General features: G+C 44.4%; 1 protein-coding gene across 3 annotated transcripts in view; it reads right to left on the reverse strand.

The window, feature by feature from the left end:
* DOCK11 (dedicator of cytokinesis 11) overlaps nt 1–15899 on the reverse strand; it is an 82318-nt gene that overhangs the window by 30770 nt on the left and 35649 nt on the right. For 2 of the 3 annotated variants that reach the window (XM_084534386.1, XM_084534388.1), the window contains exons 22-34: nt 15599–15685; nt 14155–14244; nt 12577–12695; nt 10109–10178; nt 9904–10029; nt 9254–9325; nt 8690–8836; nt 8186–8269; nt 7646–7757; nt 3341–3519; nt 1233–1346; nt 472–547; nt 41–144 (exon numbers count right to left, since the gene is read on the reverse strand). In XM_084534386.1, coding sequence (XP_084390512.1) covers nt 41–144; nt 472–547; nt 1233–1346; nt 3341–3519; nt 7646–7757; nt 8186–8269; nt 8690–8836; nt 9254–9325; nt 9904–10029; nt 10109–10178; nt 12577–12695; nt 14155–14244; nt 15599–15685 — 1380 coding nt within the window. The remainder of the gene's footprint in view (nt 1–40; nt 145–471; nt 548–1232; nt 1347–3340; nt 3520–7645; nt 7758–8185; nt 8270–8689; nt 8837–9253; nt 9326–9903; nt 10030–10108; nt 10179–12576; nt 12696–14154; nt 14245–15598; nt 15686–15899) is intronic. The other variant, XM_084534387.1, reaches the window with a different exon arrangement.

Raw genomic sequence — 15899 nt, forward strand, 5'->3', positions numbered from 1 at the left:
GTGCAGTAAATGCCATCCTTTCTAACCCCAGATGCATTACATTTTCACACTGATCCGGTGAACTGGTTGCCCCTTCTGAGTTCAGGGATCCTTTTGAGTCCTCTCGCTTTATCCCATGGCCATTTGGAAGTGCTGCTCCACTGGCTGGACAATAAAACAAAAAAAAAACACCCAAAATGACATGGTTTGCACCCACACTCCTCAATGCATCATGGACAACAAGTGGGGGATGCAATTTGGACAGTACAGATGGGGCATGCAGAAATCCTTTGTTTAAAGTTGGTTCATCTGGAAAGGACACACAGGGTCCCACCACATCCTGGGAAAAGCATGCAAGCTCTTAGAAGTTGTTGAGCAGATGGCTATTTCAGATTTTGGGAGAGAGCTGTTTACCAGCTGTGCCTACCAAGGACTGGTGATAGTTACACTGAAAATAAAAACAAAAGCAATGTTTTAGAAAAGTTAATTTACCTGTATCTTTGTCTGCAATCAGGCTGGATCTATTTGAGGGGGATGCAAAACTGCACATGAATTCATCTCTGGATGCCTGTAAAGAAATATGAGTTTTGTTGTGACCAATGGGAGCTAATACCAATTCTTCTATAGAATAGAATAATGAAATAAAAAAGAAAATTAGGGCAACTTTTAAAATGCAGATGAAACAAAAATAAATCTATTTCCTTTCACCCACGACAAGGAGACAAATGACTCGGGGAACAGTAAAACATATTAAAGGAAATGATGTCAGTGTTATCCCTTTAATGTTTCATCACTTGATTTGAAATTATTATTTAAATATCTTTGTTGTTGTTGTCACTTTGCGCTAAACAAGGAGGAAAGCCTAGTCTGTAAGGCTGAGTCCACACAGATCCCTCAGGCAGGCAGACAGTTCCCGGAAAAGCTACTGGAGGCTGAGGCTGAGTCCTGGTCCAACTCACTCCAGCTGGAGGGACTTACCTCACCGTACAGCACTACATATGCTGTAAAGAAATACACTGAACAATAGCAAGCAAAACAGCAGTCCAGCAGACAGAGCAAAGTCACAGGAAATGCCAAATTAAATAAAAAAGCACATTAGTGGATGGCGGGGAGAAAAAAAAAAAAAAAAAAAAAACACAAAAAACGTATATCCACAGTTAAGGCTAGCTGCAGGCGGTGGGAGTTGCAACTGAGGGTGCACAGGGAGAGGAGGTGCAGGGGGGAGCGGTGTGGGGTCACAGGGCTGCACTCACAGGGCTGGAGGCGGCTGCGCAGGAGAGCACGTCGCGTCCGGCCACTCGCTGGATGTTTTCCAGGAGCAGCCCAAAGAGCGGCAGGTAGAGCTGGGCTATTTTTGCCTGCTGGTTCTGAAAAAAAGGGAGGACAACATAGGTAAGAGTGCAGGCTTTCTACAGTGAAAAAGGGAAACTCTTTAGCTGAAATGTATATATACATACATACATATATATTTACACTCTATATGGTGTCTGAAGGCATGGGTTGGTTTGAGTTCTCATCACCACTTCTCCAGCTACCAGTGGATATTACCCTTTTAGCTACAATCTTTGGGAAGTCAGGGATTTCGGGGGCTGAATGACATTCACGGTCATACAGGAAGTGTGACAAACTAAATCCCGGATTTCCTAACTCTTTAACTGGCACTTCACTCACATGGCTTGATTTTCAAGTGCAACACTCAGAAGCAATGAACTAAAAACGTTCGCTTTTTGCCTGGTGCTGACTATTGCTTCCAGTTGGGAATTCTCTGTAACAAATGCTCCTAGTTAGAACAGTTTGTATGAAAGGATTAACTTGAATTAACTTATACAGACTTGTTTTTAAACTTTTGAAATGATCAAAAATAGTCTGTTTGGCTTTTCTAAATGCAGCACTATTTGACAACCAATTCTTTTCTTGATAAAAATCGATTATTCTGGACTTGACAGAAAGGTTAGAAAAAGGTATCTAAGGCTTGCAAATCGAATGGTGCATTTTAACTGATACAAGAATCCAACATTTTCTTGTGATTCAGTATGACAAACAATACAAGAAATCTTGAAAATGATCACAGGCTGAGCAAATCCTCTTTCAGGCATCGATAAAGATGAGGTTTGCTTGGCTGGAGCAAGACTGCAGCAACAGACCCTGCCATGGTCAGCCTATCCTGCCTGCAATGCAATTGATTCCCAGGACACCAGCTGAGCATCATGCCCTGGCTTCAGACAGCTTCCTGGCCATGAAGCCCAGAGCACCACATGTACAAAAATCCAGAGGGACAATTCTAAGGCACATGGTATTTTTGAGGAGGCTGCACACTGATGAGGCAAACATCTTCTGAATTAGCATAAGGGTTTTCAGGCACCCAAAAGAGCAGAAACAGGCTGCCTCTGACCCAGCCTTGGCAGACAGCTGGCAAATCTCTCCTGTTACACCAAGTCTGGCCAACTACCACGTGCTGTGGTTTTGTTTCCAGGCTATACAAGTCACCAGGAATCCTTGCTGCAGAGAAAAACAAGACTATCTCCTGCTCAGCCCATCTAGTGATGCTGCCAAAGACGCAGAGATGGGAGAGGAGAGGAGCTGGTTCTTGTCCATGCAGAGGGGTAGGAGTCCCTAGCACATTTGGGTCATTTTTACCCTTCATGCCCAGGATACTATCCATATTCCCAGATAAAACCCAGATGGCAGCAAACTAGGAGCAATTTTAGGAGCTAAACTCTAAAAAGAGGCTTGTTTTCAGCTTACAGCAAGGACAGGTAGTACTTAGACAGGTAGTCCTGTACTTTCAAGGGCATGTACTTCAGGAGAGATCAGCATCCAGAAAGAAAACAAGTCCACCTCCAGTCACTTTCACCAATACTGCATGCTGAACCTCTGACCAAAGAAAGCTGAAAGCTCCTCAGCGGAAATCCAGCGTCTCATGAGAATCCACAGATCTTCTCTTGATTCACTAATTAGCCAAACATGCAGCTGACTTGTAACAGAGATCTGTCCTGCTTCCTAATTATAGTATATTAATGCAGGATATTAATTTAAGCCCAAGACCAGAAGAACATTGCCATTGCTTAACTTTGAACAGCCTCTTGGCTAACGACACTCTCAGGTTCCTTACTGGCTCAGAGTTTTATCTAAATACTCAGCGTGGATAAGAGCGCTGCAGTTATCTTTCTGAATTATTTGTATTCCTGGACCATTTCTCAGAGCTATTTCTGTAATGTCATAAATATCAGTTACTTAAAACAGTTTCCTAAATAGTAATGAGAACACCCTCAGTGCACCGTGCAAGATCTAAAATTCTGATGTAAGATTTTTCATAAAATTCAAGAACTTTACATTTAAAAGCCAACAAAATATTCCTGACCTTGTGCTGGTATCTGTTGTCGAAGGCGTGCTTTATCAAGAGATTTTTTAAGACTGAAATGGCCGTATATCTGATATCATAGTTGTCCTGCAAGGCAACAGAGGCTTCTCTGAGAAGCATCCCCACCAGGAAATGATGCTTGCAATACTCATCAGTTAAACTGTATTCAAGATTTACATCTGAAAGAAACAGCAAAGCAATGGTTAAGGAAACTGTTCCAAATATCTATTCAGAGTGAGACAGAACAGTCAAGTAAGCCAAAACAGTCCAAGAGCACAGTTCATCATACTCTCTTCTGCAGTGCAGTGATCTTTTAATAAAGCCTGTACTGACTACAGTTTTTTTCACCACTGAGTTAAGTTATATTAAAGAACTTGGTGTCTTCCAGCTCAGACTAGTTGTTAATTGTGGCCCTCAGTATTTCAGCCGCAGCTAAATGAAGGATTAGGACTAATTTGCAAAGTCAGAGATGGGTGAAAGAGGGAAAGACAACATGACTTACTGCCTGGGAGCTGACAGGCTCCTTCCTCACTCCATGTGACCCTACAAATTCCTGGAGTGCCCAGGCAGCAGAGGCACTAAGCTCCACAGTGCAGCTGCGAGAGCGGTAAGGAGACTGCATGGTTATCACAGTCGTCCAGCTCTGGTAGTGCCATCTCTGCAGCTTGTTCCACATCCTCTGTGAAACCTGCATTCCTTGTCACCAGGGTTAGAGAGCAGAGCAGAGGCTCTGCTGGGATGAGGGATGCAAACAGGGACGTGGTGCCAAGTGACCTCTACTGCATCCTCCAGCAGTTTACACAGCCAGGCTTTCCAGCCCCGCTGCAAGGACCCGGGAACCAGGGCAGGGTTCCAGGAAGCTGCTTGCCAGAAGTTGAGAGACTCCATTAGCTTCTCAACAACAAACACTCAGCACAGCTTAGAAGCCTTAGAAGCAGCCCTGACTACCAGGAGAAAGGCAGCTCAGTACCTAATCAACTTGGTTGATTAACACACGCTCTGCATCTCACATAGATTCAGTCTGTGTCTATACTGTGATCAAAGGAGCAACTGCAACAAGGATGAGGCATCAATTTCACTGACTTGCCTGGCAGAAAAGCGACTGAGACACAGATTTCAGAGTGGGTTGCATGCTCGCTCAGCCTGCTACAAATGACCTTACCCTGACACCGTTATCTCTTTTGGGCAGCCCATATGCCTAATCAGACCCACAACAGACAACCGTTTGACTGTTGCATTGCAGCACTAAGCCTCAAGGGATAACCTCAAAGTTCTGCATTCCTCCCCCAAAGGGTACAAAACCTGTGCGCTCAGCTCAGATGTTTTTGAAAGCCCCACAAGTATGAAAGCTTTTCTGTGGTTATGCATGGTGCATACACACAGCTTTGAAAATCCCAGCCAAAGGGTACCAACAGCTTTGTCCTATGCAAAACATAATTTTAAATTGGTTGATTCATAAGTAGCATTTATTGGTTTGTGAAAATCTGATTCACAGGAAAAAGAAAGCAATCTGAACTATTATCTCGCTTTCATTGTTAGTCATGTTAGTAAATGCCTAAGTGTCACACATCATGGTAATCTCATTAGTTGGATGCAAGCTAATTGATTGGAGGTTGTATATTTAATTTGACATTAGAGGTTTCAGTTACACCAGCTGGACCTATCCACTGAAGTGAACTGTTCCCCAGCAAATAAAAAAAAAATAATCCAATTTGTGGGTAAAAAGAAAAGGGACCATCAAAGACAGCAAAAGCAAACACATCTTGAAGAAATTAGAGAGTATGTCACGTTTTAATATTTTTACAAGCTACTTGCTTAACTTCCAACTTCTGTCAATCTCTTGGTTTTTTTTGCTATCAAAAGATTGCAAAAACAACTCTGTGCTGCTGACTGAGGACAGGCTTGGTGGTTTGCTCTGGCTGATGAAACACACATGTCCCCAAGGAGAGGCAATAGGGATGCAGACCAGCTATCAGCCTCTCATCAGTTAAGATGTTTCAAAGAAACTGCTCCAAGATACAGTCTTCTAGCCCACTGGGATGTGCTCTGCCTGCAGGCCCATCTATACCAGCTTCTGCTGCAGAAGCTCTCTTTTTCCATCTTCCTGGAGGCTATTCCTTTTTTTTTCCCCAAGGAACAGAGTACTAGGGGGCTGGGCATGTCCCCTGTCTTTGTTCAAATTAAGCTGAGACAGACGTGAGGCTCCCCAGCAGGACATTTCCTTGGTGATATGCACCATATAGTTCCCGACCTCTGAGCCCACTGTCTCCTGTAATTACAGTTCTGTCCTTGAAAACAGATGAGTCTGCAATGGAGATGTACCACTATGCCTCTACCACGGCAAGCATAGCACAGGCACTACCACAAAGACACTTTGCTACTTGAGGGTATTTTAAAAGCAAAATCTCAACTGTCAGGTCCCAGTTACAGTAAAACAGAAGAGGAAAGGTGACCTGCTCTTATGTCTTTTCAGTTAAAGCAACGCAAAAGTGAATGTTAATTATGAGAGAGCATTGTTATGTTATCGTGCCACTAATAAGCAATGGGGAGGCACTGTGGTTGTGTGTTTTTCTGTTTCTCAGCCATTTCTAGCAATGCTCTTTGTTAAAACTATGGCAGGCAAGTAGCCAAACTGATGTAAGTGTACACCAGTGTTAGCACCTGGCCCACAAAACTCAGAGCAGTCAGAAACATACCAGAATAAAGGAAACCTGAGTTATTGCTGCTTTTGCCACCAGGATGCAAAGGGAACCTAACCCCTTTGGGATTTGCATGGCTGCTTCTGGAGGCACAGCCAAACATTCCCTCATCTCCAACAAAATAAATCCCTGTGGAAATCACATAGAAAATCCCAAGCCTCACCTTCCTCTCTGGTACTTCACAGAATCACAGAATCACAGAATTTCTAGGTTGGAAGAGACCTCAAGATCATCAAGTCCAACCTCTGACCTAACGCTACAGTCCCCACTAAACCATATCCCTAAGCTCTACATCTAAACGTCTTTTGCTAGTATTATAATTTACTGATTTGGATCTTTTTTTCACTTGATCCAGCAAATACTTCCTAATATCACCATATTGTAAAACAGTGGGTCAGTGTTAGCAGCTGAGAGAAAAGTAATGTGTTCCTTTTTCATAGAAATCATTAGCTAACCTTGACCGTGCCCTGAGAAGTCTCCCTTCTTTCCTAGCATTGCTTGGCTTTATATACTGCAGAGTTCTGAAATCTGTCATTTTCTGCTCGCTTCTACTGACATAGAGTTGGCTTATTCCATGGCTTTCTCCTGGCTATGTTTGTTCTAAGCTCATTCTCTTCTGTAAGCTCTGAGTTCCCTTTTTTCCCATGCTAGACTTACTGGGAATTCAGCAGGTGTTTTTTGTGCTTTTCCCATGCTGCCGTTTGCCACTTTCTGCATGTAGTTAACTTGTCTTGGCCAGGTTATTAGCACCCAGATCTGGCAATTTTCACTACATTTGTCTAGCACAGATACGAAATCAGGACCCAGAGAGCATGAGGCTATGTCTATAACAATCTTAGGATGCCAGTAAGGCACTCTGGGCCCAGCACTGTGCATTCCTACCGTCATCAGTAGCCCAGCTGCAGCCAAATACAAACACAAAATACAGCACCTCAGCTCGGGCCCTTGCAAACCACATCTGTCCTGTGGTGAGCAACATCAGGACCGAAGGGGACATGGTGTGACTATAAAAGCAGGCTGAATGCGTGATGGTGCCATGGCACATACATCCATGCTGTGCATTAAGGATTGGCATGGGCTCAAGTCCTCTGCTGACTGCCTTCAGCCCAGGCTTGAGAACAAGCTTGAATGCACTGTGCACAGCTATACTTGTGTTCAAAATGAAAGCAGAAAGCAACCTAAATTACCTTCTTGTGGCCATAAAGAGGGCTGGCAGCAGAACAGCAAATGCAATCTTTTCTCTTTTATCTCCATTCACTACGGCCCTGATTGATGAGAAACAATACTTCTCAGGGGACGCTGACAGTTGTAGAAACTAAGGATTACACGTGTACAACTTGTATTTACTGAAATTGGGGCAATTTGTTTTAGATATTGTGAATCCCTTGTGAATTTAAACACAGAAAATACTGGAAGGACTGATTGCAGACCATTCTGGAACCCAATAAGGCAATACTGCCAGAGCAGCATCTTTTCCCAAGGTTAATGTAAATAAGACTAACTCAGACATAAATTTCCTTGACAGTAAAGCAAGTTATGTCTGGTTTGAGGCCATCGAGAATGACAGATTATGGCTTTCTAGCCTGTCCCTTGAGAAAGAACATACCTTGAATTCTCTGCAGCTTGGGTTTGGAAAAGGTCATTGGTAAGTTCAGAGGAATGTAGTGCTCATGATTGCAAATGGTTTGAAGAAATTCAAACTTGTATTCAACCAGCAGCTGAGGAAAAAACAAACAAATAGACAAACAAAAAATATGTTTTCAGGTTGACTTATTTGCTTCCAGTTCTGTGTTTCTTATACAAAGACCGAGGAATACAAATACCATTTGGTGAACTCAGTAATAATTGACCAATTTTTGTGATTTCCTCTTAAGCATCACTGCATGCAACTGTCACTTGGGATTTCTTTACCTTTTTCATCCAGACCGTTAACCAGCTCCTCCTTTAGTTCTGGCTCTTTATATTGTTTTAAAGCTTAGCTGCATAGAGGCTCTCAGCCTAGACAGAGAGGTCTCTGCCTACAGAAAGCTCTGCAAGAATAGTGTCTAAAAGGCCTCCAGGCGTGGTATGAAATAGTCACTGCAGAGCTTGGGCTGAGGTAGACAAGTACAACCACAAACCACCTTTCAAGAAATGCACTACATACCTTAGGGTCTTTTGGGCTGAATCCAGAAATGTAATCATTTATCAGGTTAAAAACAAATCCTCTGTCCATAAAGGTCAAACAACGCTGCAGAAAACATAGTGGCATGTGACCAATCATTAAAGAAGAAAGCAATCATCTCCACGCTACCATCCCACCAGCAGCCAGATTTAATCCTCTGGGTCTCAATTTGCTTGATCCTGTTTCTCTGAAATTATTTGGATGACCTCACTTAAGTCTCCAGTGGAGAACAGAAATATTTAAAATGAGAACATGCATATTTCATCTCAGGTTTTGAACCGTTTCTAGTCATGACTGAAAACCCTAGATAACATATTCAGCATCATAGTCTCTCAGAAAGAGATTGTTTCTTTCCTAGGAAAGCTAATCTCTTGAGTTTTCATCACTGAAGAAACCTGAGAGATGAGACACTAAAAACATATTTGTTTGCTTGTTACTTTTTTTTCTTTTTTTAAAAAGCCTGGGAGAATGAAAGAAACTGCTGACCTTCAGGAAATTAGCCAAGCTAAAATTGGCATTCCTGGATTCTTCAGGGATTTCGTTATAGCGTATGGTCACGTGAGGAATGATGGCAAGCAGGAGCGAATGCAGGGCATGCTGGTAGGAGTCAGGAAACCGCTGGCCCCTGGGCAGCTGAAACCAAAAGCATGTCGTACACTCAGTGCTGCAGGCGAGCAGCTGGGAGAGAACTGAGCACAGGCACAAGTTCCCTTCAACATTTGTTTATGTTTTTGATATTTGTTTATGTTGCTTCCTAATAAAACACTGGCACAAAAAAAAGCTGTGGCTGAAACTACAGTAGCTTGTAATAGAAAAGAAAGGCTGCACAAGCCACAGGGAGATCTGGAATTTTTAAATTACGAAAGAGAATGAGAAAGAGAAAAGAGGGAAAAGAAAAGAAAAAAAAAGGAATGATCTGGCTAGCCATTCAGCTTGTCTTTTTTTTTTTTTTTTTTAAATAAAGAATTACATAGTTTTTCATTAAAAAAAATGGAGGAGAATTAGTTTGTGACAGCTCTGTAATGCAGCATTGAACAAATTCATTTTTACCTTGATTTTGTTTTCTTCCAGTAAGTATATTGCCATTGATTTTGCCAGTGCTTCAAAGAAAAACCACGAGTACTAGAACAAACAAAGAATATTATTTTTTTTTCTAAGCAGGACTGAACATGCTTGACTATTTGGGGAAGAAGCAGTGTGGGAGATAGAGTTCGCAATCAAATGACATTTTGTAAGCACGGCTGTGCTTGCACAGCCAGCTTGGCATGGGAAGCAATCTGGAAGCATGCTGTGCTACCTGGAGGAGTCTTGCCAGCCTTGGGGTGAGAATAGCTCCATCCCTCTGCACCCCAAGGCATTCTGCAAGCAGCCAGCAGAGTTTAAGGTGCAATCCTACCCAGAAGGGCAGGAACTGTTTGATTCCCACGTATGGCATGAAGAAAAAACATAAAACTGGCAAATTGGAAAGCCCTTTGCTGTGTCTGGCCATGAACCTTAACACAGGCAAGTCCTCTGCGAGGACTTGTCTCTGTTGTAAGGGGAGAACCTCAAGGATGTGGATACAAGGAGCTGCCCTGGTAGCTTTGCTCCTTGGTGGGCTTGGATGGTTGGAAATGCTGGGCTTTATTCCAGATCCCCTTTTCCCCTTTTATTCCCGATCCACTTCTACCTTTGGCAGCCAAATACTACCAGCACTTCACCTTGAGTAGCTTATTGATGGCTAGAAAATCTGCTGATTGCTTCAAAATCGTGGCCATGGAAAGGACCAGTATTTCATGGGTCATCTTCGCCTGTGCAACACTGGGTTTCTCAGCTCGAAAGACGTACTGAAAGGCAAGAAGAACAACGTCAGTGGTGTGCCTGCTCCCACCAGGGAGTTTCACAGAATGGTATGTCATGACTGACCTTTATGAAGGAGCGCAAGTAGTGGTCTAGGCCTTCTTCATGGCACTTGGACACTATGTGCAGAAGAACCCTGGGGAGAAATGTGGTTTGTGTTCAGCATGCAGTGTGAGGGCAAGTTCCTCCAGCTCATGAAAGCAGACACCGGCTGTGCCCTATCCTGCTCAACCCCCAAAGCCTCAACACTGGCAAGGTCTGATTGCTGCAAAGGTCCTGGTTTTCCAGACAGTACTTGCAGGCCAGCGTCCCTCACAGTTGTTGTGGCTGCACCATCCTTGCCATAGCTCAATCTATCGACAGAGCACCTAGAGCTGAGCACCCAAAGCTTTTTATCCTGATGCTGGACTGGACCAGGTGTCACCCTGACCAGCTACCTTCAATGTTCAATGCTCCCTACACAAGGAGGTAAGGTGGAATGATTCTCTGTGGAGGATATCTCCTACTCATTAGCCTCCGTGCATACCAGGATTGAAGTCTGCAGATCCTTAAACCCATATTGCAGTGAGCGTTAGGCACCTCAACAACATTCAGGGGTTAGATAAGTCAAAAATGAAAATATGAAGTTCATCTGCTCTGCAGCCAGTTCTCTTTGGATGGTGTCACCCAACACAAGATGCATATCCAGATCTCTACATGAAGAGGGAGCCAAATTTCATCTTCTGCACACCACCAATTCATCCACATCATACAGCTTATTGCGTGTTGAGTCTGTCCTCATTGTGAATTTTTTCCTAATGCTAATAAGAGTGATTTCTAACAACCATAACACTACACCAAATCTGAAAAATCAATAAAAAAAAAACAACACCACAAACAAAAACAAAACAACAACAACAAAAGATCTCTGCTGAGAAGTGGAGAAAAATTCTCCATGGTTGTTATATCTTCCTGGTTCCTCCAAATGTATTAATTTTGAAGGCTCTTTTTTACTGAATTGATGTCACTTGTATCCTCCCTTGCTCCTTGTTACGTGTGCTAGATTATTTTCAGGCTGCTGTCTTGCAGTTCACTGGGGATACACAACCCCTGAAGAACATGCCAGCCCTCTGGAAGCACTCCAGGAAGTTGATGAAGGCAGCAAGTGCCTGGCTTCCCCAGCCAGCATCAGGAATTTACATTCCAGTTCAAGTCAGAGGGAACAACAAACTGTTGCACATTGTCATAGACCCCATAGGCCAAACCACAGAGAGGAGTTTACAAGCCGCTTATCAGATAAGGCTGGTTTTAAATTCCACTCTGAAACCCTGGATAAGAAAGCAGTTGTCATTAACAGAGAGCTACTGACAAACAGGAAAGGATCAGGCCAAACTTTGTACAGATCTGTGGAGCTGAACGTGGGAGCTGGTCACCCAGAAGGTAGCTGTGGGGTCACTTATTCCCCTGTCCTTGTCCTTCGGCAATTTGAGCAGAATGGGAGAGTGCTTGGCACAGAAGCAGTCCCCGCACCTTCAACCCAGGACTGCGACTGCAATGGGATGTATATCCTTGGGGAACCAGGGCTGTCTCTGATCTTTGGTTTGACGAGAGCAAGAGGCGTTTGATATGTGGATGCACAGTTCTTCCTGCAGTCGGAGCAAGCCCTCCATGCAGCGGCATCCAGCATTCCCCTAGGCATTGCAGCACTTTACGGAGCAAGAGCCATAGGAGGAAGATGCATGTTTTTAACACATCCTTCGGTTTATGCGCATGGTGACCAGAGGCAGGACTGAAAGGCACTTTCAGACCTTTTGCTCTGTTTGGGAGCAGCGGCACGGCAGCCAGGCGCTAGGCAGCACTGCCCTCTGGGGGCTGCTGCCACAGCTGGGCAGGGACTGCCTGAGGCAGCCTCCAGGGAGGCAGCACCCCGCTCCATGGGGCTTTTGGGGTTCAAGCTCCCACCCATGGTGACACCACCGGCAGCCGGGGCACCCATGAACATTTCAGCATGCCAGTACCCGGCTTCCCTGGCAGCAGCAAGCCCCTCCAGCAAACCCTGCCTAACTGCTGAAGGGAGGTCTGAAACCTCCAGAATGAAGCCTGTGAGCCAAATGAAGTGGTGGGGAGGAGAAAATCCAAACCCCAGGTTCCAGGTGCTGCACTGGGATATCTCACCACAGATATCACCTAGGACTACTGCTAATTATATTTCTTGTAGCGAATGACAAAATATCAGGATGGTTTCCCTGAAATCACTTGCCTAAGCATCCCCTCACCTCCTCGCCATCTCCAGCACTCCTTCTCAGCAGCTATCTTTAAACTAACGCATTTTCCCCCAGCAGCTCCCAGGAAAAGGGCCCCACACTGCCTCGTGCCACTTGCTTGAGGAAGACAGCGTCTGGTGCTCCACTGCATGACCGTGCGACCACGCAGCAGTGGACAGCCAGCGCTGTCACTTAGCTCCCTGTGCTGTGAAACCACACCCGGGCTTGCACTGTAGTTTGTGGCTTTGCGTTTGCAACTGAAGAAAGACAGATGGTTTACCAGACACTCACATGGTGCAGTTGACAGCTACTTCATCTTCCTGGGTCACATTTGTAAGGACTCTAAATAGTTGCATAAGAATTACAGGTAGAAACTGAATCATTACTTGGATCTCCATGGCGTGCAAACACTAAAACAAATGTTCAAAATACAGACACTTTTAGTTCAACATTTTGCAGATGTTAAATATTTATAGTGCACAGGCATTTCTGTGGCAATATGACAGGCATTAGCAAATGCTTCGGGGTTTGAGCTTCAGCCTGCCAGAGGACAGGAGAACTTGGACCCAGAGCACTACTTACTGCCTGCCTTTCAGCTGACAGATTCCAGCTGCGTGCCTTCAGGGAGCGACATGAATCACTCATGGCAGGTATTAATCCTCCTCTCAGATGTGCCCAGGCAGCTATGACTTAATTAGAGGTCACATGCTACAGTTTGACCCTAGTAACCCAGAATTTAAGGCTGAAGGTTTGCTTCCAACTCTTCTCACCCTTTTTGACAGTTTTTTGATGTGACTAAGTACCATTTTCACAAATGTCTTTGAAGCACAGAAAACTGATGCCTGATAACTTGTGGTAAGACTTTTATCTAAAGGGCAGAGCTTGCTATTGGAAATGGGATTTAAGTGACTTGGTGAAAGCCAAGATCATCTGTTGCACACACCCTTCACCTGTCTCATAAATCTCTTTTGCCTGAATCTCGTGATATGAGTCTAGGAAGGACAGTGTGTTTCATTTTCGGTTTTCAAATCCGCAAATCTAAAGAAACGTTCTGAAATCTGTATGTGGGTATTAAAATGACTGAAATTACTGATATATCAGTGGTAAGAAGCCCCCACTTGTGCCTAGCATAGAAATGTTTCCCTGCTTGCAGGCTGCAATGTGATCAGGGCAACAGTTTCTCTTAGTGCTTGGCTTCAAACCTGCAATTATTTTTACTACTTAAAATATTTGTATGCTATCTGAAACACACCCAGTAACTTTGTGATGATAAATCCTCACCACTGGAAATGGAGTTGTTGCTACAGCAGCAATCTCAAAAACAGGCAGTTATGGAAGGAAACAAGAACAGTAAACAGCCAAGAAATATATTCCCTACAGAAGCTTTTGTTGGACCTGCTCCGAGGCCCTTACTCATGCTGCAGCAAGTGCTGAAAAGCTTGGTCTGGGTCACAGGCCATCTGTGGTCAAACTTCACTGAGTTACAATCTCACAGATTTTTTTTTTTCAGCCTGAAAAAAATAATCCTGTTTTGAATGGATAAATTGGTGAAAACAAGAAATCATGCTACAGTTTTAAAAGTTTAAATCAGATCTACGGCAGCAGCAGAGGAGTGTGTGAGCCTATCCAGAGGAGGGTTTGGCATGAGCATGGCAGAGCAATGCTGACTACATGTTTCTTCTACTGGGAAAAGCAGCAGGAAGCAGCACACAGACAGCAGACAGCTGTGTCAGTAAGCAAAGGTAAGGACCTTGCACAATGTGCTGGTCCCAGCACTGCAGTGAGCATGTGTTCTTACAGAACATGGCTCTGGATATTTACTGATGGTCCAGAAAACATAAACAAAACCTACTGACAGGCACTGTTCACCTTTAGGTATTTAACAAGCTCTCCAGGGACTTCCTTAGCTCCCGCCTGAACCAGCTGGCAGTACTGGAAGAATTTGTGCAAGTGCATGTCCTGGAAGAGATGAAAAGTAAATTCAGTGCAGCAGCCTCAGTTTTTGTCTGCCCCTACTTTCCAGCTTACACGTGAAACTCTGCTGACAGACCTGCAGCAGAGGGCCAGGAGCATGTACATTTCTAGCAAGGCTCCTGTCACTAGCAGTGGCACTCCTGGTCCCCAGCCGCCACCCCCCAGGATGACAGCACAGCTGCAACTCTTTCATATTGCCTCGCTATCTGCCTCACTGTCCTCCTGCAGTCCATCTGAAGCAGACCTCAGATCCTTCCTGTGCTTCTCTGTTTCCCTCCCTCCTCTTCCAATGTGAAATGTAATTACGGGGTTATTGAACCCTGAAATGCATCTGGGGATGCAATTTGAAGGGCTGTAGAGATACTGTGCTGCTCTTAGTTCTGTACAGAATCAGTAAGATCTTAAAACAGGTTTAGTTGATGCTTATAAGAAGTTGCAGTGAATGTAAATGCAGCCGATCCCATCCAGCACAGGACAACAAGCCCTGCCAAGTACATTTCCGCATCAGCAGTACAGACAGGAGGTGCCCTGGAGCATTTGCTTGGGATCTTTGAACATCACATGAAACTTGGGGAAGTCCATCACCACCATAAGTAAAAAAAAACTCTTGAGGACTAGGTAAAACAGCCTAAACTGGTTTCAAAGGGAAATGAGGATTCTTGTTCACTTGTGAAAAGTGTCTGCTGTTGTCAGATTTTTTTTTTTTTTTTTTAAGTCAATGTACAGTCTATTATTTGGGAAAAATCTCCCATCTCCACCAGTTCTTTTCTCTTTTGCATCATTGAAGCAACTTATTTCAGAGTCACAGAATGGGCAAGGGACTTCTGAAGATTATCTAGTCCAACCCCTGTTAGGCAGGATCACCTAGAGTACATTGCACAGGATGGCATCCAGGCAGATTTTAAATATCTCCAGAGAAGGAGACTCCACAACCCCTCTGGGCAACCTGTTCCAATGCTCTGTTACCTTCACAGTAAAGAAGTGCCCTCGCATATTCAGCCGGAATCTCCTGTGCCTCAGTTTGTGCCTGTTGCCTCTTGTTTTTTTTTTTTTGTTTTTTTTTCTCAGATGTTTCCCTTGTCCTGCCAGCTACAGCACAACTGGCCAAGAAAACATCAGCACCTCCCAGGGCTCATTCACTCCCACAGCTGTCTCATCAAATCTAGACAAAGCAGCAGACCCCTACAAGTAATCCCTGCTATGGAAGTATCTCAGTGCTGCTCTGCAAACATGGGTACCTCTTTCCCACAGCACCTACAGCAGAGCAGCAGCAGAGATACAACAGTTGCTTCCTCTGCATTTGTGTTGAAAGTCTACAAGGACAAGATGTTTGACTTACCTGGGTGTAAATGGTCGAATCCAAGTGGATTCTGATTTTAAAGAGAGGCTTTGCTCCATCCACCCACTTTGCATCCACGCTGGACTGCTGTGAACAGACAACATTGAAGCACTTGGCCTCAGACTGTGAAGAGAAGGTGGTTCTGTGCGGGCAGACACCTGCTCAGAAGGTAAGGTTAGGGTGGAAGAACGGGGACCCCCAGTGACATGACTGCAGCCACGGCAGAGCAGAGGGGTCCACATGAGAATATGCATGCAGAGCAAATGCCTACTGTCCTGAGCTGCACCATGTACAACAGCCC

Source organism: Aythya ferina (genome assembly GCF_964211825.1).
Source record: "Aythya ferina genome assembly, chromosome: 13".
NCBI classification, from domain to species: Eukaryota; Metazoa; Chordata; class Aves; order Anseriformes; family Anatidae; genus Aythya; species Aythya ferina.